Source organism: Poecilia formosa, unplaced genomic scaffold, assembly GCF_000485575.1.
Source record: "Poecilia formosa unplaced genomic scaffold, Poecilia_formosa-5.1.2 Scaffold154, whole genome shotgun sequence".
NCBI classification, from domain to species: domain Eukaryota; kingdom Metazoa; phylum Chordata; class Actinopteri; order Cyprinodontiformes; family Poeciliidae; genus Poecilia; species Poecilia formosa.
This window is the reverse complement of record NW_006800093.1, coordinates 837,614-859,178: the sequence shown is the minus strand read 5'-3', so window position 1 is coordinate 859,178 and position 21,565 is coordinate 837,614. Positions and strand designations below refer to the sequence as shown.

Here is a 21,565-nt window from a genome sequence, read left to right as displayed (position 1 = left end):
AAAAGGGAAATGATTTCCGAAAACAAACCACCAGAACGTTCATTAAAATGAATACCCTATCTGTTGCTAGGAAAAAGTAAAGAAAGCATGTTTTTTCCTGAATTTTTATTTACATTTTTTTTTTTTTTTTACTGAAACAAACATAATAAACTACATCCCGGCATTCCTGAAGAGAAAAAGAAATGAAACTGAAATAAATGGTAGCAACAAGAACAGGAAGTACACTTTATTTATATAGCGCTTTTCTCAAACACAGCCCTCTATTTAAGTTATACAATGTATAAAATCAAGTGTGATGAATCACAGTAAAATCTTTTTTTTAAAATGCCTATTCAATCAGAAAGTGAAGTGCCATGGATAAAAGCAATAATATGGCGACAGAAAGGAAGAGATCAAAAAGCTGATTAAATACATATAGGAAAAGAGGGGGATAGAAATGCATTCACCTGGAAGAGATAAAGCTCACAAAGATTCAAAGGTAATTCATCACACCGAATGTGCTGAAGGGAAATTTCTCTTCTTTTATTTAACATCGCCCTTGGTAAAGTAAAAGACAAACGATCATCTCGTGTGTGAGCACTCGGGTGTGAGATTGAATGTGATCACTTCTCCGTCAAGCTGAGTGAGGGCTTTTAAATCACGTCGTTGGCGACAAAGCGACCGGTTCAACTTGAAAACCGGAGAGTCGCGGCATTTCATAAGAGATTATTGGCTGGCGTGTAATCAATCCTGACGAATCCAAACCAAACGGGAAGGAGGCGGTTTATCGAAGATCGCTTTTTTTCTTGCATGTTTTTACAATATCATGGCAGCAGCAAAAGGAGACTCGGCTTACATGCCAAAGTTGGTCGACTCCCAATGGCGAGCTTGTAATACTGCAGCGCCTCGGAGAAACGTTCGCTCTCCTGCAGCAGCAAACCCCTGGTGGAAAACAGAAAAGTATGAAAAACTTTACATCACTGCAAACTCTTTCACAGGTTTTCTCCAATTTAATTGACGGTTTCTAAAAAAAAAAAAAGATAAGTGAGATTTTGGAAGCAAAATATCCGCAAAGACCATACAATATATCCTAACATCTATCATGCACAAACAGCTTCTCTGTCTCTTAGAATGACATGACACGTTTGCTTTTTGTTGAATCGGCAGCTTATTATTGATGCCCACAACTTTTAGAGGAGGAGTAGAGAGACGGGAGCAGAACAGCGTCGGTCCGTCGGGTGGTTCGGCACCTTTGACGCCTGCTGGATTAGAAATTGTTTCGTGTTCTCCCACAGGCTCGGCAAACAAGACTGATCAAATCAGGAGCAGAAGGTACAAAGAGCCTCGAGGGACACACAAAAGTTATTTCCTGTCTGTCACACTCTTGCTGTGTGTCTCACCAGCTCTATTACTGCTGCACTGGATCTATTTTAGTTTGCACCCTCTAAGTTCTTTCTGCCTTTCTTTTATTCTGCAGCTCTTGGTCTGATGCTGCCGCTTCCTCACAGAATCAGAGCTTATTTGTGTCACGACTCTGACAAGAGAGGAGGTGTGACATTTTTTTTTTGAACACTCACAGGTTATACAGCATGTCAGCCATGTTCCCTCGGTAGTGGAGAGCATTTCGGTATGCCTTCTCCGCCTCCTCCATCTTGCCCTGGTTCTTCAGTACGTTTCCCAGGTTTCCCCAGGCTACGGGAGATATATGTCAATCAAACGCTCACAAAATGGGAAAACAAACTCTTGGTCTTTGCTGAAAAATCTCCAACTTCAGCTTGGACTCATTTAAACTGCCTTGCAGCACTTCTCAAATCCTGTAAAACACTCCATGCCTTGTCATTCATGTCATTTCGATGGATTTTATATGATAGATCAACACAAAGTAGCGTGAATTGAAAGGAAAACATACACACATTTCTGCTATAAGCCATATTGGGTCAAAGCAAACATGCAGGAGAAGTCCCAATAAAAAATATAAGTAGATTTGTGATTGTAGTGGTACAAAACATGAAAATGTTTAAAGAAAACAGACATTTTTGCAAGGCACCTCATACATACAGGGTCAGCAGACATCCTGAGAACTGAAGACCCTCTCACCTTTTGCAGGGTTCACATGGATCCCAGACTTGTAAAGATTTTCTTCGTTGCTCCAGTCTCTGTTCCTTTGAACTGTTCTGAGCCCGTTCAGTAGCACAAGTCCGATGCAAAGGCACAACATCGCAGCCTTGCAGGCTCTAGTCCTCAGTCTAACATACAACGTTCGTGCACCTGTCGCAACTAGTATGCAATAGCCTATGCTGGGGATGTAAAGTACCCTCTCTGCAATCACGAAACCCACATAAAAGAATAAGTTGGTGGCTGGGATGAAAGGCAATGCCAGTACTCCTAGTGAAAACACAACTAAGCTTTCTGTGGGGGGCAGGGATGTGTGGGAGTAACAGCGGTGAGGTACAGCGGACCCATTGAGAGTGGGTTTTGGCAGATCCGTGTTTTGGTTTGCGTCAGGGGCATGGTAACCATTCCCATTCGTGACCGACTTTCCATTTGCAAGATGGGATTTCCCGTTGGTCTCCTTCGCTGCGACAGTGGCACCGCGGAAGCCGAACAAAGCCAGGAGGATCAACCCGCAGTAAAAGGCAGCAGTGTGAAGGTTCCTCCAGTCGGCCAAGGACCTGACCAAGGGCACGGCGTCCATGGACCAGTCAAAGCTGAGCTTGTCGGGGCAGAGCAGGAGCCAGGCATTGGCAGCAGGCAAGTGGAGGAATGTTAGCGTTCGAGTGAGGAAATGTGGAGAGTCGGCTGCTGGGTTGTCTGAGTTGGAGAAGTTTGGAGGCTTGTTTCCCATCCAGTAGAGGCGGACTGACAGCAGAATTACTCCCCAGCAGGCCAACGTGCAGAGACTCAGCAAAACGCTTAGGTTCTTTTTCTGAAAGAGAAACGAAAAGGTGAAACAACTGAATAAATATGTGAAAGAAAACACACCCACACATATATTTATATACACTTGGTTTAGGTCAAAACTTGAAAAAGGCATGAATCACGTTCTCATATGCTTATAAATGTATAAGCAAGGTGACATCCAGTAGAAATCCATTTCTTTGTGCAACTCTAGAGAACTCTGTTCCTCAATCCACAGTTTTAGTAAAAAAAAAAAAAAAAAAATGCATAAAACCTAATGAAATGTTTTTGTTTGCTTTCTCCCTCTAACCACCCTAATGGGAAAATAACACGTTGTTCTTTGTAACAATGGGATACTCTGACGTTATCGCTGTCAGAGAAAATATCGCCCTGTTGACATGGGAATGGTGACAAACCCAAACTGTTGAAAGACGCTCTCGGACAGCCGTGCACCGCAGTGGTTAGCACTTTGGTAAGGAGCAACATGAGCCGCTATTTAATGGAGTAATCATTTTTAAATTGAGTATGCGAGTACTCGGTGCAGGAAAAGATTAGTGCGCTTTAGATCGGCCTCGCCAATAAATTCCTTCGAGTCGGCGAGGTTTCACTACGCATAACGAGGGGGAAAATCCCAAAGTACTCAAAGCAGAAAGAAAAGTGTCAGACTTTAATAACTTTCCACATATTAGTAATTTACACTCCTCCAGTTCTGACCTAGTTGTGCTCGAAACTGCATGCACGGGAGGATTTTTTTTTTTTTTTTCCACCCCAAAGCCTTATTAGTGTTGCCCGCCAGCATTACTGTTAAATGTGACGTGTAATGAGGTTATTTTGTGCAGGTGTGTAGGTGGAGTTTACATCTCATGCTTCGGACATAACTACCACGTCACAACCCAGGAATTAATCACTACCTAGACAGTTTGTACCTAAAAAGTTTCAGATATTAGTTTCCAATTTGCAGAAGTCAACTTTCTGTTGATAATAAGAGATAAGAACGGATCGTCCCAACATCTCCTGTCATGATACATCGTTTCACCCCAAGGATTATTACCTACATTTTTTTTTGCTAATGATGGAAAAAAAAGAAGTTATTTTTAATTCAAGCAAAAACAAATGAGATGGGAAAACCTGGAGAACCCCTGTTGCAAAAGTAATTCCTATTCATGATCCATCCCACCGAGGGGCCGGAATAAAAGATATTATAAAAGATGGTGATTACAGCCGTGCTGCTAGCTTCCTACTTTTATAGCCTATTTATTTCATTTCCAGGCATGAATGTACTGTAAACTCTGCTTGAACCTGTCTTCAGGGAACCGGTGCTGTGAGTATGTGCACTCAAATGAAATCTCATATATTACTAGGTGATGTTGATGCTTCCTTTTAGCACAACCTAGTTAGGAGACATTTTTATTAAGTACGTCTGTCCTGTTCTCAGCTGTGGGTCAGAATCAGGACCATATCTTGACCACTTAGCTGGTTAATTCATTCAGGGCAGTTTGCCATTTGGGGGATTTCTCTTCTTTGATTCCCACTCCTCTGATAATAGTCAATTCTAATCACACTCATCTTGTTAATTTCTAATTTCTTCTAAACCGTATTCTTTCACCTCAAGCCTCATTCCTCCACCTCATCAGTCCGTCATCCACAGGCATTTTCATGCTGCTTATTCTATTTATTCCACTCTCCCTCAATCTTCTCTACTTGCCTCATCCTTTAAGCCAACCTCTTCTCATTTCATTCATCTTTATCAATCATTCTTAATTCGTCTCGCCCCGTTTACCCCGTTCGATCCTCATTCTTCCTACTGTTCTCTCATCTTAACCCTTTTGCCCTCAAATAATCTTCGTCACTCATTTAAGAGTCTTCTCATCTCTCATCATGCCCGACCCCCCGTCCTATCATCTAATCCATCCCTCATTCATCTCCACCCAGCTCATCCTTCTCACATTTCATATGTACCCCCTTCTCATCTTGTCCATCATCCTTAACCCTTTCATCTTACTCATCCCTCATTCCTAGCCTCGGAGTAAAGAGGTGTTGCGCTGTTTTCCAGTCTGCATGCTTGAATGTGTACAGTGACAGAAACCATAAGAGGTTAAGCAGACTTACTTGACCTACTGGTGTCTGTTTAACCGTTTTTCCCCTCCGACAAGTTTACTGTTGGAAAGGTTTGTCTATGAATGACTAGAAGCAGCAAAGGATCGCATACCACTTCTGGAAAATCATTTGTAAACAGACATAATATGTCTGTTTCTAGAAGTTCAACATTCTGAACATGAAAGTGACAATGGAAAGACATTGGATATTTACGTTGACATTCTATTGTACGAAAGCAGGGAGAAAGAGTGTCTGGCGCACAAACCGGTGGATGTGTTTATTGACGGTTGAGCCTATATTCTTAGTCAATGGAGGAAACTGACTGAGGAATCCAATTTTGCTTTGTACTGGAAGATAAGCCAATTCCAGCAGGAGAGTAATTTGTGGTATTTAGCCCAATGAGGTCCGTGCAGCGTCTCGCTGCCTTGTCAATTCCTAAATTGCTCTTTAATTGACTTTCGAACGGATTGCGACCCAACAAATTCAGCAAAAACAAAGAGGATATTTACAGTTAACTTTAATCAAGCTTTCTAATTAACTCAGCGTAGAGGCAACAGGCCAATAAAGCGAAAAGAGGTTTCTGTTAACAACTGGAACCATTAGTGTTAAAGTTCTGAGTAGCTTTGCATCTCTGGTGTAGAATCTGTAGATGAAATGTCATGTTCTTTGGGTTTAATTGTCTTGTGGGTTTCATTTTTTTTATCATACCTAAACCAATATTGTCTTTTGAATTAGGTTTTGTTTTTTTATTCTTTTTGGTTAATAATACACAGAGCAGTCTTTGAGTTTGATCCTCTAGTTTTGAAGTTGTTTAGCTTTCCAATAGTTTTTGTTCTCCTAGAGATTTACTTTCAGACATTCAGGCACTTTGGCTCCATATTGGATCAATTAACACGTTCAAGCCTATAAAACTGCTTTGCATCTCACAATTTATTTAATTAATTTTGCTGCATTTCCCATAAAAAGGACTATCCTCTCAACAATCTCTTTCATTTGGCTGATCCGTTTTGCGCTCAGTTTTTCGAAACCAACAGCGCGGGCCTCCACTTTTATCTCCGAACTCTGCTAGTCATTATTCCCTCTCGCTTTATTGATCCCAGAAGTGTGTGGTCTGCCTGTTGACACCGTACTCTGGGGAAGGTTTTAAAACTTGTCAGAGGAAACGGCAAGCCACGTCTGACATCATGCAAACACCATCTGAAATGGCTGCGGACTGACGCAACGCAGCGGGGAGGCGATCTTTCTGTTTTCTTGTTCGAGGCACGTCCAATATAAACCGTTCATAACTCCTTGAAGTAAAAAAAAAAAAAAAAAAAAAAAAAAAAAATCACAGGGTGCGCTTTCAAACTCCTTATTCATAAAGTTTAAACTGAGGAACTTGTTCTTCATTTAATGGGAAACCTTAAAGCAGAGAGCAAGCGGCTTGCATGTGGAAAATGTTTTCAGTGCTTCCAAGACAGTTCCTGCACACACACACAGCTCTGATTTGAGGCCTTGCCAGTGATACGTTTAGTTATTATGATGAAAGACACCATGAGGGTTGCACCGGTCTGATGTTTCCTGGATTGTGCTGACTTGGCAGGAGTCTTCCAAGTCATCACACAACGGCGCGGTTGCTGCCGAAATGGAAAGAAGTATACAGAGTATATTGTAGTTATCCTAATGAAAGATGTGTTGCTGATGGCAGGGATTGGGTCACAGGTTGAACTGATGCTCAACACAATTTTGGAGCATATAGAGAAGCAGAGTGACGCAAACATGACTATAAAAGGAAAGAAATTTGTACTTGCTGATTACCTTTTTTTTATGGCGTCACATGCAGAAAAATGGATTTGTGTATTGATCAGAGTTGTGCATGTTGGTTGCAACCCAGGACAAAAATGTAGGAAGATATATTAAAGACATCACAAATGAAAACATAAAACTACTTTTTTTTTCTGTCTTGGTTTTGCAAAAAAGTCTGTTTTCTGGTTGTAAAACATCATGAGGGTTAGCATGAATGCGGTCTCAGACCAGATGTTGATATGATCGTGCAGGATTTGAAAATGTGCTTCTACGGAACTGCTGGGTTTAATTTAGCAAAAAAAAAAAAAAAAAAATGTTAATGATTTTGATTTGTGGTGAGTGTCTCTTTTATGTAAACTCAAAAGGATTTGGGTCTGTTGTGGTTTACAAAAAACTCTAATAACAGAACTGATTTTAGTGTAGTTAGTGGGACCTCTTAATGGATTTTCCACCAAAACAGTGCTGGTGCTCCATCCAGTTTTTAATTTGTTCTGTAAAAGAACTGGTTTGGCGGCTTTTCAAAGCAGCAGGTCAATTCTCACAGGATTTTACTGAGGACTGTTAGGGCATGTGGAGCTGAGGATAAATGCATGCCACACTGTCTGGGAATTTTTATTTGTAAAAATAATTTAAATCGTTTCCTTTTTTTTTTTTTGTTCCACTTCACCATTACGCACTGCTTTATCTCGGTTTTTATCGCAAACCATCCCAATGACACCCGCTTAAAGCTGAAGTTGTAACTTGGTTCCAACTGCGCCAAGAATTACGTGACAACATTGCACGGTGCGAGCTTTAACTGAATCAGACTCGAGACACTCCCCGCTCCGTAGAGAACACAAACCGTGTGTTTTCCTTGCCTTTCACGAACGCTCGCTAAATAAGGACTATGCAGCAGAACTTGCAGCTGAGAACATCATTTCACAGCTGAATGCCTCTGCTGCAGGATAATTGGCCCGGCATCCATCAAGCCGTCAGCCGAACTTAATCTGCGTGTCTGCAACGCTCATTGAGACAAATGAGAAAGGAGGAGTGTCTGATGCTTAAATTAAACTGGCAAAGACAATGTCAGATTCCTACACTGCCTGCTAAAACATTAGACGTCCAACTTTGTTGGGGAGATTGTCCCGAAAAAGAGTGGATGATGAGGTAGAGTGAGAAAATACCTTACGTCTTGATAAAACATTCATTATTCTCATTTTGGATTACGAGTGTGAAACGCATTGCTTCATTTATAAAGCTATAATCAGACACGTGTATTTTTTTTTGTTTTGTTTTTTTTTTTAGAATAGGGATTAATTCAAATTCAAGCTCAGGTTTTAAACACAGATTTTCAAATGAAATGCATTTCACACGTGCCAAAGTTTAACACACCAGACTTGGCAGAGACGTCATGGGTTTTTCTTAACACCAACGAACCCAAAGCCCCGTTTTAATGTCTGGAGCATCATTCATCAGTCTGTTTTTGTGCTATACTAAGAAACCAAAGCAGCCAGAAAAAAAAAAAGAAAAAAAAAAAAAAACAGATGTTCTCATTACGCCAGCAAACGGGGCGCGTTTTGTTTTCTCAACAGACCGCGGCGATAACATCTCACCTTTATCCGTTGCCATCCGTCACTTTCTAACTTCCTCTCCCCGTTTCATCTTGTCTTATTTGAAATCTAATCTGTCTGTTTAGAGAGTAAACAGAGCGAGAACTGACATTTTCGTAGGTAGCACATCTGTTCTCCCTGCGCCGCCAATGGCTTGTGTTTCTTTTTTGTGTTTATCCACCAGAGCAGCGTCGGGATGTCATGTCTTGGGTTGTTTATTCTCCTGATTGCATTAAAAAATATATGATAAAATGCTGGAAGTTTCCATGCACGTTTGCTGTTTCTCTTGACTTGCGTTTGGCTGGCAGGATAGAAAGCAGGTGAAAGCAAACAATCTATTCCCAAAGCGCTATAAGGGCCACCGACTGACAAAGAAAAGATAAAGAAAAAAGGGAAATGAGTCCATAGTTTCCTCCTCTTCTGCTAAGTCTGTCTCTCCATACCCCTCTTCCTTTTGTTTTCCCATGCTTTCCCAGACATCTGGCTTATAATCAAGGAAACCATTGCTCCATGGCTGGCCTCAGCACGTAATGAGCTCCCTGCCAAGATAACTGGGACTCGGGCAGTTGAGGAGGGCACCGCCAGAGTGATAAATGAGCCAGATGTGCCCACAGTGTTGTCGGATACACCAGGGGGTCGGGCTGGAAGATCCGACAGGCTGGAAGATCCGACAGGCTGGCACAAGGATGCAGCTCACAGCTACAGAACCGTGTCTGGCCAAACGATGAGGTTATTTCCAGTTGTACTGGGTCTTAAAATATACGAGAATAGATAAAAATGTTCTGAAAAGAGCTGTCAGTGACGGGTTTTGATATGGGTGATGTGGCTCACCACCCAGGGCGGCGCAGCGGTGTAGGTGGTATGCATGCGTGACAAAAAAAAAAAAAAAGATAAATGGTTTCACTACATTGCAAACCAAACAAGTTAATTCTCTGAGTGCCCATTCGATAGGAAGTGGGAAACCTGCTGTGTTTAAAGAATCTCTCCTGCATTCAAACGTCTCTATTTCAAACTCTCTCGCTGAATATTTGTTAAATGTAGATCTAGCTTCCAAATGAGGAAGATCTGGACAGGGAGGAGCTCGCCCAGGATGCACTTCAAGCAGGGAAACCACGACTGAGCTCTAAAGTTAAGATCTATGACCTACCTGATTGCTCTGGGTGTGGTTCTTTTTTCTTTTTAGTTGCCGTGACTTTGTTTTATTTGCCCGATACAGGAGCGATAAAACCAGGTTCATTTAAACACGGTTTTTACAACTTGAGGGTAAACAAGATTTCTCCAAATGCATCCAGACCAACTTTGTCCTTTTGTTAAGCCTACATGCTTTGTTGTATTGAGCCTTTGTTGCTCCATGTTCTTAAATTGTTGATACGTCTAAGTTGGTAATTGTGAAATATGCATCTGTAAATATGATCAAACCTTCGTTGGTGGCAGTCCAAATGCAACTGTCGATTTTAGCCACATAGCGCATTTAAAAACCACAAACCTGATCAAACAGCTTTACATATAAACTATCAATGTTAGGTGGTTTATGAAATTTCTTCAAGAATTTTTAAGGTTTTTTATACCAGCTTTCACATTATGTTTATTTTTTTTTCTACAAGGTTATGCAGATGGCAGTCAGTCTGTTGAAATCTGCATATCAGGCCACCCAGTGGCGCTAAATTCTCCATCTTGAATTTGCTATATTTGAATGTCTTACATTTTCTATGAGCTCCTCCACAGCTGTGGCTCACAATGATTTGAAGGACAGGTGTTGCGTCAGAAAATGTTCAGACCTGTTTTAAGTTTTAACGCAACGGATTGGCAGAACTTTTACACGAAGTCCATAACTTGGACCGAAACTGAAAAACGTGCATCTGAAGGTGATAAATTAGTATTTAAGCTGACAATTGTCCTTGTCAGAAATGTATCTTGTAGCCAAGGATGTGGTGAAGCTACCCACATGTCTTCAACTGTTTCCCTCACTTCTCTATTTTTTTTTTTCCTGCAGCCTTACACAGTTGGTGTTTAACCAGTTGAAATTTGCCAAGTGGGTCGCAAAGTGTCAGAGCATCCTTTTTGCTGGACCCTAAAAGGAAAATTTATTACAAAAGATGGGCTTCTGAGCCTCCGTCATACTTTATGATCCAATTTGCGATATTTTATTTCACATTTTCCTTTGGATGCATCATTACTCATAAGTAGTTTTGCAGCACTCTGACTCGGTACGATTCAAAAGACAGGTGTTGTATTTTCTAAGGTTGAGTAGCGATGGTGTGTGTGTGTGTGTGTGTGCGTGTGTGTGTGTGTGTGAGTAAGGGGGGAGCAGCAGAGTCATTTGGGCCAAACACAGAAAATAAAAATGCACTAAAACAACTTTTTGATCCGCTGGATCTCTCTAGGCGAATGACTGTGCGTAGTTTGGCCCTGAGTTATCGGCACTGCCAAGGTACAGCGAAGTCTCATTGAGGCAAGAGGTTTTTTTTTTAAGATGTTTGTGATAGGCTGCGAAATGATCCCTGGAAAATAGGTTAGTTATAGAGATATCCAAAAGAGGAAAACACTAAAACAAGGATTGTCCCATAGCCAGACTGCCCTTGCTCTGTAAACCCAAGAGGACTTTTTATCATGCTTTTTATTTGTTTTACGAGGGCCATACCCATTGGCAACAGACTTTTTCCCTAATCAAATGAGGAGTGGCTGTGTGTGAAGGCTTTACGCTCAATCGCACATTTTTCTTGTCAGATGAGTCACTGTGCCAAGGATGTCCTCCTCAAATTCCTTGAGTTGTGAAGGGAGGGGAATGAATCTCTGCAGAGCGCTCCTGCAGCAGAAGCACGTGGGCCGCGACTGTGTATTTTTGGAAGGCTTTACCCGACAAATGAGCCAAATAAAGCACCTGAGAGGCATGTGGTGTTGTTTGTCTCTGTGATTCATTTGTCACCTTAATACGAGAAAACGTCTCGATCCAAGAAGACGTCCTCCTCTTCCATAAAAGCGTGTGCAGTCTAAGGCTTGGATACAAATTTATGTTTCTGAGCCTAAATGTTTGTTTTCGTGCAGCAAAATGAGGTTGGTGGCAACGCCCCGAGGACATAGAAAGCTTTGCTTTCATTAATTGAGGAAAATGAATGGGGTTTCAGGAAAAAAGATGTGAAAGTACATTTTTAGAGGCTAGTGGGTTTAGCAAATTGGTGAAAGATGGTTTGATTTGTCTGTTTGGTAACGTGGAAAAAGAGTCTATACGTGAGGGGTTACCGCGATAAGGACCGAGTTAAGGAGAAGCCTGATGTTCAGGCACCAGCTGTGGGTCAGCACCAGTTAATGGCTTTCCTAATTACCCCTTCTCATTTTCACAAACACACAATTACCCCACAAACAAAAGCAGCCAGAGTTCATTTACCTTCCCTAACAGGAGCAGCAGTGCCTGGCGAACGCGCAGCTTCTGGAACACAAAGAGGTCGTACACGGCCGACACAGCCAGCACAGTCACACCCTGCTCCTTCCACAACATGCTGGCAGCTGCACACCACAGGCTGCCCAGCATCCAGCCCCAGCATCTGGCGACGGAGCCGCCGCCACATGTCCTCCTCTGAAAAGCCCTCCATTTGTCACCCCGTAATCCGCAGTGTCTCGCGTAGCAGAGGAGAGACAGCAGGAAAAACAAAGCGGCGCCGACGTCCGCCCTGCCGACCACGCCGGCGACCGCTTCGGTGTGCGCCGGGTGAGAGGCAAACAGGAGGCCGGCGAGGAGGCTCCACAAGCCCCTGCCGAGCAGCGAGTGGCTGAGCGCCGTGACCAGGGCCGTGACCAGGCCGTGCAGCACGACGTTCAGCAGGTGGTAGCCCCAGGGTCGCAGGCCGTGCAGGGTGTAGTTGAGGCGGAAGGAGAGGGTGCAGAGCGGGCGGAATGACTTGTGGCTGCCGCTGTGGGTGAGCAGCGTCCCCCAGAAATCGTCATACAGGACGTTGGTCCACGGCGTCTCTGGCAGAAGGTCCTGGTTTGTCTTGATGGCTCGACTGAGGAAGCAAAAGAAAAAGAACATTAAACGGGTCTGAAATGTTTTGATAAGATTACCCCCCTCCAATCTGCTTAGAGTTTACATCATGAGATGCCAGCACCATTGGTCAGGTGGCTGAAAATATTGTTTCCTACACTTTTCCTTCACTTGAAGGGAAGACAAATGTGATTAATTAGAAATATTTGCAGTTGCAATAAATATGGACAAAGGTAAAACACCCTAAAACCGATACTAAAATCTCTTTGTTCAACATTTGTGCTAAATTATGTCTTCTTGAGTCATCAAAATAGCAATCAGTAGGTTTAATGTAGAATATGTCAGGTTATGGATTGTTTTGGGTTTGATTCTGGTCTTGATTACTGTTCTTTGGTTGCCTTAGTTTCATTATTTGATTAGATCAGCCTTGTTTCTGTTTTACTTTAGTTCGGTCCTTTCTTAGTTCCTCTAGTTTAACTGTGTTCCTTATGTCTAGTTATTATTTGTTAATGTTATATTCATGTTCCTACAAGTTCCCCTGTTTGTGTGCTTTCTGTGCATTTCTCTCTCTCTCCTCACACCTGCAGCCCATCCTCTAATCAGCCTTGTGGTATTTAACCCCCCCCCCTCCGAGGTTTTTGCTCTGTTCTGTGTTCCCTGCGGAGGGTTTTCTTTTTGTAAGTTTTTGTCCATCTTTTTTTTTTTTTTTTTTTTGCATCATCTTTCTGATCACCATAGCGGCTAAGAGGAATTAGGAAGCTACATGTCTTAAAACCAGCTGCAAAATTTAGCAACTAATCAAAGAATGCTCTCCCACTGCGTGTCCACATGTCGCCGGTTCCAGCATGAACACGGACAGGTGGTTTCACACCCACAGGCTTTTTTTTGGGGGGGGGGATCCTCATAATTAACGGATCATTACCGAACATTTGTGTACACTCACGGCGCACGACAAATGAGGCTCACCAGGGGGTTGGCTGAAACGTGATGAATGGGAAGGCTGCAAGCTGTTTTGGCGAATCCTGTGCAGAACTGCGTTTGTTTGTCTTGGACAGTCAGTTTATAGTCGCGTACTGCACTCGATTGAGCTGGCTAAGGTAGCTGAAAGTAAGAATCTATTCAAATGAAGTTCGTTTCAGACTGTTTAAGAAGTGGCTAATGCTTCAAGAGAACTGAGAACAAAATACAGAGGACCAGTACAAGCGGAGTGACTCGTAAAATTAAATGAACCCAAATTGAGGTTTTTATTACTTTACAATAATTGAGTCCCAACATTTAAGATGTGTGTTTTTTTGGGGGGGAGGTGGGGGATAACTTTGTCCGTTCAGGCACTCTGGCTCTTTCTGTGAGACTCTGAAACATTCCCAAGCTTCTGGCTCCATATCTTTCCCTGGAGTCCTGGGTGTGCCACAGTGCCTCCTCCCACTGGGACTTGCCAGACACCTCCCGTTTTAGAGCCTTTGGAATGCACCGTTACCAAAAGCTCAAACTTCCCCAGCTGTCTCATTTTTGATGTGGGGGACCAATGACTGAACTCTGAGCACCTCGGGACTGGAGGAACTTCTCCCTGCTGCCAGACCAAACCGCCCTCAACCGCCTGTCAAAGTCCTCCACCTCAGTCGGAGGCTCGTTTCCAGCCTAAAAATGGCGATTCGTTCTTTTCGGGCTGATGTCAACAGGGTCGGATTTTGTAGCACAAACCGGCTCCTCTGTTTAAACCTTGCGAACCGATCAATCCCCGCTGCCCCGGGGATGCATATGGCACGGAGCCTTGCAAAAGTTGCCCACAATCCTTGGCTCGAATTACAACCACGGAACTCTGTGTATTTTATTGGGATTTACAGATGAACGAAGTAATTCATCGCTGTACGATGCAAGCAGCACAAAGCCTATACAGAGAAATCTGAACGCAGTCGTATTTATACCTATTTATACCTCGCCTTTGCTAGATGTGCAAAGCCACATGTCTAGCAACTAAAACTAGTGCCCGATCCTCTTTGCTCTAACCTTAAATGCAATCAAATTGGATGAATAACATCTGTGAACAGCTATTTTAAAGTTGCGAAATAGACTTTCAAATGGATTTAGGTCTGGACTTTGAGGTTACATGTTGTTGTCTTGCCTCCATCCATCAACACTAATAAGCTTCCCTATTGTCCCAGAAGAATAATGCAGCCACCACTCTGCTTCACAACGAGGCAACGTTTTTTTTTTGTTTGTTTTTTTTGTAATAAATGACCCACTTTTCACTTAAAAAAAATGAAGCAATACTCCCTTTTGGTGTCGGATAAGATATTTAAACATAATGTGATAAACTATTAAAAAAAAACAAGTTCAGGGAGCAGGAATGGTTTTTCAGAGCACTAAAGCAGCTTACAAATTCTAGGAGTTTAACACCATCCGAGGGATAAAATACACAAAATTGTAGGGCAACAGTGAAAGGAGCACCAGAGCTCTTGATGTGATTGCCGATAAGCCAATTAGAAGCAGCAGGAAGAAGAGATAAGGTACAATTAGGAACAATTTGCAACAACACAATGCAACCCGATTGTTGATTTTCTTTTGTTTTTTTTTAACCAGGCAACACATTTTGTTTTACTGACCAATCAAACTGCCCTCCAGGGTTTGATTATCATTTAGGATGGTTTCTTTGTCTGTGCCTGTCACACCCCGAGATGGAAAAGCGGCCCAGAAAAGGAGGCCAGTCAGGGACTTCCTTTGTCTGGAGACTGTAAATAAGAGCCGAGTGCTGAAAAGAAATCGGACGGGGCAACACTGAGCTCTCAGCCAGGAAAGGCAGACAAATACCACACTGATGTGAAAGTGAGGGGAAAAAAAAATACAAATAAAATAAAGATCCACACCAGCTAGAGAAGAGTCTGTGCCAAAGGAATTATTGCTTAATTAATTCTTCCAATTTTTTTTTCTTTTTTTCTTTTTCCTCTGCTCGCCTACAGCTCAGGAGTCACGTGAGCCCTACTTCCCAGGATTGTTGCTGAGGAACTGTTCCGCTGCTGATATTCCAGAGAACTGACAAGCACTACATCATACAGTTTACAAAGTCTCTTCCTTTTCCTCCGTGAGCTATTATTTATATATATATTAAAAAAAAAAATTTAAAAAACGGTGTTTTACAGTGCGGAAAACGCGGTGAGAGTGGAAGGACACGGTATACGAGAACAGTGAAAGTTTTATTGGTTTTTTTTGGACGACGTCTTGAACGTTTTTTGGCGTCTCCTAACCAAACCAAAACATCCAGCCCGCCCTGGACCTTTCAGGCAACGACGTGGCGCACTTTCGCACCAAAACACACCCGGGATTCACCCGTCACGCTGCTTCCCTTCTGTTGGGTGCCAGTAAATAATTTAAATATTCAAATCGGCACGGCGAGCTCTCATCTCCCTCCTTGCTCCATGCCCGGCACTGGAGGATGAAAAGAACTCATTAGCTGAGAGGCTTTCGGAGCGGGTTCGTGCATGTGCCCGTAAAGACTAAAGCAATAAATGGTTACATGCAACGCATTCGTCTTTTGTGCGCACGGGCGTGCGCGGCGACACAGCGTCCACTGATGGCTTCATTGTGGCACGTCGCTGCAGCGGGGCAGATAAAGAGGCCTCCTGTAGTGATTGCTCTTACAGAAGGGGGTCTTTTGTATTCAGCCGCCGTATGTGGGGCAGGCGGGCTGCAGGGGACTCCATTCACAATCCCTAAAGTACAGGACGTGTTTGGTCTTTTCAGCCCTCTTTCTCTTTTTTTTTTTTTGTAGGTAAGGGGGGTAAAATTCTCCACTTTTTTTTTTTTCTTCTTTAGGTTTAAAAAAAGACAGACGGGGGATATTTTCAGATTTTTTTCTAGGTCCATTTCTGATACAGTTGCTGTTCACCAGTCCACTGCTGCAAGCAGGGAAATATCCAATCTGTCTAAAGTGTTTGGGTATTTGTCTTTTCAGTATGCAAATGAGGCACTCCACTGGCTCCCAGGCACTGATCTCACAACCAGTGATTTACGTGTTCATGTGCCAAGGGCTGCCTCCACATAGCTGGCTTTTTTTTTTTTTCTTCTTTAAATGGATTTCAGTGACCGTATGATAGCTTTTTAAACTGAATGCAAATTTTCTTTTTTTTTTTTTTTCTTTTCACGCAGTTTTTTTTTTTTTTTTTAATAAATCCCTAAAAATTATGAAAATAGAGCCAGTTTAAAAGGACGTGTTCAAACCTGAAGACAGTTTGTTTCTACAATCATTTTTGCTTAAATTGGAACTTCTTACGTGCGAATCGTGTTGCATTTCCAAACAAAAACTGGACAACTGCATTTAAAGGAACAACAATAGTTGAATAAAATAATCTCAACATCAGCAGATCCAAAGAGTGATGATCTGTTTTATTTTTTCTAATATAAAAACATCTTTATTTTATCAACTGAATCTCTTTTTATGCAGTTAAAGAACCAGTTCATTGCCTTTTAGGACTTTGCCTCTATTGTCCTGCACCTTCATTATAATTCTGTACATTAACATAGACCTGTTTTTTTTTTCTTCATAGTCCTGCTCCATCTTCTAAGAGTTTAAAGACTTCAGAGGTCGGTGCTAAAAACACTCTTTGCAAAACACAACAGCGACCTTTCTCCTCCCCGCTGCCATAAACTTCAACATTTTTGCAACTTCTACGAAGGGGGAAATATAATCTCTGGTCAATGAGATGGATTAGTTCATCATCCTACAACTGCACTGTTAATGGACACCGGCCAGAGCGTTGTCTCCTGGACAATCATCAGCTCTCTTCCTTTTCACTTCTCACCCATTATCCTCTATCACGTCCCACAATCGCCTTCTTCCTCGTATTTTTTATTTTTTTATTTTTTTTTAAAATCCGACACATCTGCCTCATTTAAAAATGTCATTTGTTTATCTAAATCGTGCCTTAATGTTCATTTCTCTCCTTTTCGTCTTTCATTGTCGCGATCCGAATCGGAGCTGCCTCGCTCCGAAGCCTTCTGCACCAGACCCCATTTGGCCAAGCTCTATTTAACTTCAATTTCCTCAATGAGCAAACTGAGCTCCAATTAAAGGCATGGCCATAACGCAGGAGCAGGCGGCTCGGTTCAGACAGTGTCGGCGTTACACTGGCGCACCATCGGAAAGACTCGCTACTGATGCTTTTTGCAGAAACGTACATAACTGCACGCAGCTACACAAAACTTGTATCCAGGCAGATGGAGGGAGGAATTAACGAAGGCCTAAAATTTTAACTGTGAAATGGTTTTCGGAATATTTACAACACATTGCAGTCAGAAACTGGGGTTGCATCAAACTAAATAAGTATCGTTGGCAATTCTTTTGCACTTATTATAGGTCAATGGAACATTTTATACGGATGAGATCTGTTTTCTCGTTAGAGTGAGAATCAGCTTTGCCAAAAATGTAATCCATCGTCTGTGTCGGGGGTCATTTTGTTCATTTAAAGCACAACAAGTTGCTTAAGAAATCAAGTTCTTTTAGGTTCCTAACTTCCTTCTCATTGGATGAATATAAATTAATGATTTAATGATCATCTGGATTCAGATTCCAGATCTGACAGACAAGATCGGCGTTAACGGGAGGGACGGGGAGCCGAATGGGTGAGAAAGTGATCACACTGTTCCTCATTTTTCAAACCGTGAAGGGATGTCAGGGGTAAAAAAAATAAAAAATAAAATAAAACACACCACCACGGTGGATGTCATTTTCTAATAAAACCACACATACGGATAAAAAAAACAAAAAACGCCTATGAACCTCCTGCTGAGGTACCAGCTCTCATCCAAGAGTGTCTTCCATCCATCACAGTTTAGTGGTGAACAATTATGCATGAAGCCATTACGCAGCTGGGTCGAACTGATTCATTCCCTGGCTGATTATCGGCGGTTATGATCCTGCCAGAGCGCGGCCGCGGCGCAGCGACAGCCAACGTAGAGACGTGAGATGTTCAGTAGAAGGATGACACCAGAACCGCGAGTGTTATGATTTCCAGTTCTCACTGTTCTCTCGTTCGCCCACTCAAAGCCCGTTTTCTTTGCCCCGTGAAGCAATTGTAACCCAGTCGCACAATAAACTTTCAGGAAAAAAAAAAAAAAAAAAAAACATCTTTACAATCAGTTCTTTTGTATCTGTTTGGTTTGTATATTGGCAGCAGGAAGTGATCATTAAGGGCGTGTTCAAACATCACACGTTACCATCGCACGCCCCCCCCGGCAGAAACAATGCCCTGACCAGAAGTGGCACCTCTACTTTCCCACACTTGGTCCCACGCAAAGGCGGCGCGGGATGTGGAGGGAGAGGAGGAAAATGCGTAAATGTCTCGAACGCATTCACAAAGCTGTCTCGCTGCCAGCTGCCTGCTTGTGAAAGATTTACGCCGAGCTTTGTCTGCCCTCTCCTTTCTTGTGGCGTGTAGGATGACGCTGAGCATTAGCTTGGCAGATTTTCTGCCTCGCTCAGACGGAATAACTCTTTCCATCGTATGAGATGTGTGCATGAGGATAAATTGCCGTTGGACAGATTTTCTACAATGCTGGGGACTTATGACATGACAAAAGGGAGGGGGGGAAAAAAGCTGGAAAGATTTTATGTTTCTGTATATTATCTGGTGGTGTAGCATCTGAATGAGACATGGGGTTAAAATGATTTCATATTTACTGCTCTAAACCGTGCGCTTCCCTTTTATGGTTTTCTTTTGCAAAATTTCAAAGATTTATGTGTTTTCGGGATGAAAAGTGGCCCATTGTGCAGCTTCAGCAGGTTCCAGTGGGTGAACCAAAAGCAAGAGAGGCGAAGATGGAAAGAAAAGCTGAAGGACATGTTTTCTAAAACTTAAAACAGATGCAGCTAATACAGAACTCTTGCATATGTTCAGGCTGTCTGAGAATTCCCAAATTTTCCAGACTTTTAAGAGCCTGGAATCTTTAGCTGGAAATATGGGCTTCTTTTTCTGTATTTCTAGATTTTAACAATGTAAGTTGCATGTTTCTTTTAAATTACACTTACAAAGCCTTGCTAAAACGTTTTCGCACTTCATTCCAAAAAAGAAAAAAAATCATTAGTTTTTAGTGGGATCTGATGTGGTAAATAATCACAAAGTAGCATACAATTAATTGTACAGAATTTGTATTTAGTCCTTTTTACTCTGATACCCCTAAATAAATAAAATCCAGGCACACCTCCCAGCTGAACAGCAACTTAAAAACCAGATCACGGGTTACAATTTAACAGCTTGGAAAAAAAGCTTATGGCCCAGTCAAAGTCCAGACCTAATTCCAATCAACAATTTAGGATAATTACAGACATTATCCTCTTCACTCCAGTATATAATTACTGCAATCAAACTGACAGACTTTGTAATAGTTACTCCTCATCACTGAAGGCCTGCTGTTCCAGCTTCATCACCATCAGGCCCCAACAGGTCGGCTCACAGCTGATGGAGATAAAGCCTCCTCCACGTCCCTGATTTGTCTGAATCAGAGTCTTTGGCGCGCATTTCATTCAGGGGGCTCTCGCCTTCAAAGAAAGGGAAACGGTCCGATCTAAATGTCAGGAAGTCCGCCGCGTCTCTTTTGTTAGGTGGCAGACCTGCTTTCATGAAGCCATTTCCTCATTGACAAAAGAAGTAAGCAGCTAACGGCTAAGAGCGCGAGTCATCGAGACGTATGAATACAACATTCCTGACCTCTGGCACATTTCTCTGTGTTGATCTGGTGAATTTCAAACGTGGAGCAATCACTTTACACTAGAATGAAGAAGAAGCCCTCAGTAGTACAGCCATACAAAACGACGGATCATAAAAGAGCGGCAGAGCGAATTTGATTAACAAAATTACTAGACCAGAGCCTGGCATTTTCAAACAAGCAGGTACCGAGACTCACGCAGAGGAGAAGGCAAAGATATGTGGCCCATGAAAGAGCACGACATAAAAAAAAAAAAAAAATTGGATCAGAATCTAAAAATTAATAATGCGAATAAGGGAAATAAATAACCTTGACTCTGACTTTGTGGTCCCATTCAACTAATCACAGTGATACCTGAATAAAGCCCCATGCTTCAGTACTGAAAAATAAGTTTTCGTAGTGGATTTCTTATATCGTTCACCACAGTAACAAAGGGAATAGAACCACTGCTGACACCCCGAGAGAGCTAGAAGTATGAATGTGGAAAATGGTAAACAATATTCTACTAATTACCAATAATCACACAGGAGAAAAGGGTGAATCAGTTAGAACTTTACTATGTTTATTGAGCCACTCTGAGTAAAGCTCGGACAGGTTTCCAGTCCAAACAAAGATAAATGCGACTTTATTAATAATTTAGAAATGGCAGAATTCTGACTTTAAACTCTGTTTGTGGTGGTATTTTTTACATCTAGTAGATTAAAAGGTCACTAAGTAGAAGTGATGGTTAAAAAAATCCTAACTCCATCAATTAATTTGTGTGTGAGCAGATTCTGGTACCATGGCAACAGACGGGTTAGTACGAGGTTTCATTAAAAGGCTTTCAGGTTAAGTCCCTCCATATTTGTATATATCAGGAAGGATTTGTATTTCCTGTTACCCTTTGTCAACTCAACTCAGTACCTTGATCATTTCCTTTGAACGCGCCGCGTTTTAGTGGCGGTGGGAGTGCATGCTAAATTAACGGGAATCCGACCATCACTTCTATTTATCAGCGGAATAATTGCCATTTGCGCAACTGATTGATTGCTCCCACTTAACTGAGCGCACAAATTTTAAGGCGTTCTGCCGCCCAAGTTAAAACGGGAAGCGTGGCCCACCGCAGCATTTCCTGAGTGATGTTGTCAATAAAAGGCGTTGATGAATTTCCAGCCTTATAAATCAATTACTAATAAAGCAAATGGTTGCTGAACCTCACTTGGTGTGCATTTTAAGAGAATGAAACGTCCTGATAATTTAGTGTTTATACAATCACTTAAGGCAAGCTGAGAATGTCGCTCACCTTCTATAAAGAAGTTGAATGTAATACGAAGGTAAAATAAGTAAGCACAGTCACGTTTAAAAGTCGAGAACTGATGCGTTTCACGGTTGAATTAAAAAGTCAAGTTCACAATTCGACAAGAAGCAGTTTCACTTTTTTTTTTCTTGCACAATACTTTCTTTCCAAGCCTTATCAGTGAACTGAGGCAGACTTCTACACCCTCCATCCACCCACTCCTTCAGCGTGTTGCGCCAAAGACAAATGAGAGACCAATCAGTT

The 21,565-nt window shown here is 42.2% G+C and overlaps 1 protein-coding gene across 2 annotated transcripts in view; it reads right to left on the bottom strand.

Moving 5' to 3' along the window:
- Positions 1 to 21,565, bottom strand: part of tmtc2a (transmembrane O-mannosyltransferase targeting cadherins 2a) — a 47,958-nt gene that overhangs the window by 12,841 nt on the left and 13,552 nt on the right. For both annotated transcript variants that reach the window (XR_477096.2, XM_007564034.2), the window contains exons 2-5: positions 11,734 to 12,349; positions 2,077 to 2,905; positions 1,557 to 1,671; positions 836 to 921 (exon numbers count right to left, since the gene is read on the bottom strand). Coding sequence is in view for 1 of the 2 variants with exons in the window: in XM_007564034.2 (XP_007564096.1) it covers positions 836 to 921; positions 1,557 to 1,671; positions 2,077 to 2,905; positions 11,734 to 12,349 (1,646 nt within the window). In the remaining variant the exon portion in view is untranslated. The remainder of the gene's footprint in view (positions 1 to 835; positions 922 to 1,556; positions 1,672 to 2,076; positions 2,906 to 11,733; positions 12,350 to 21,565) is intronic.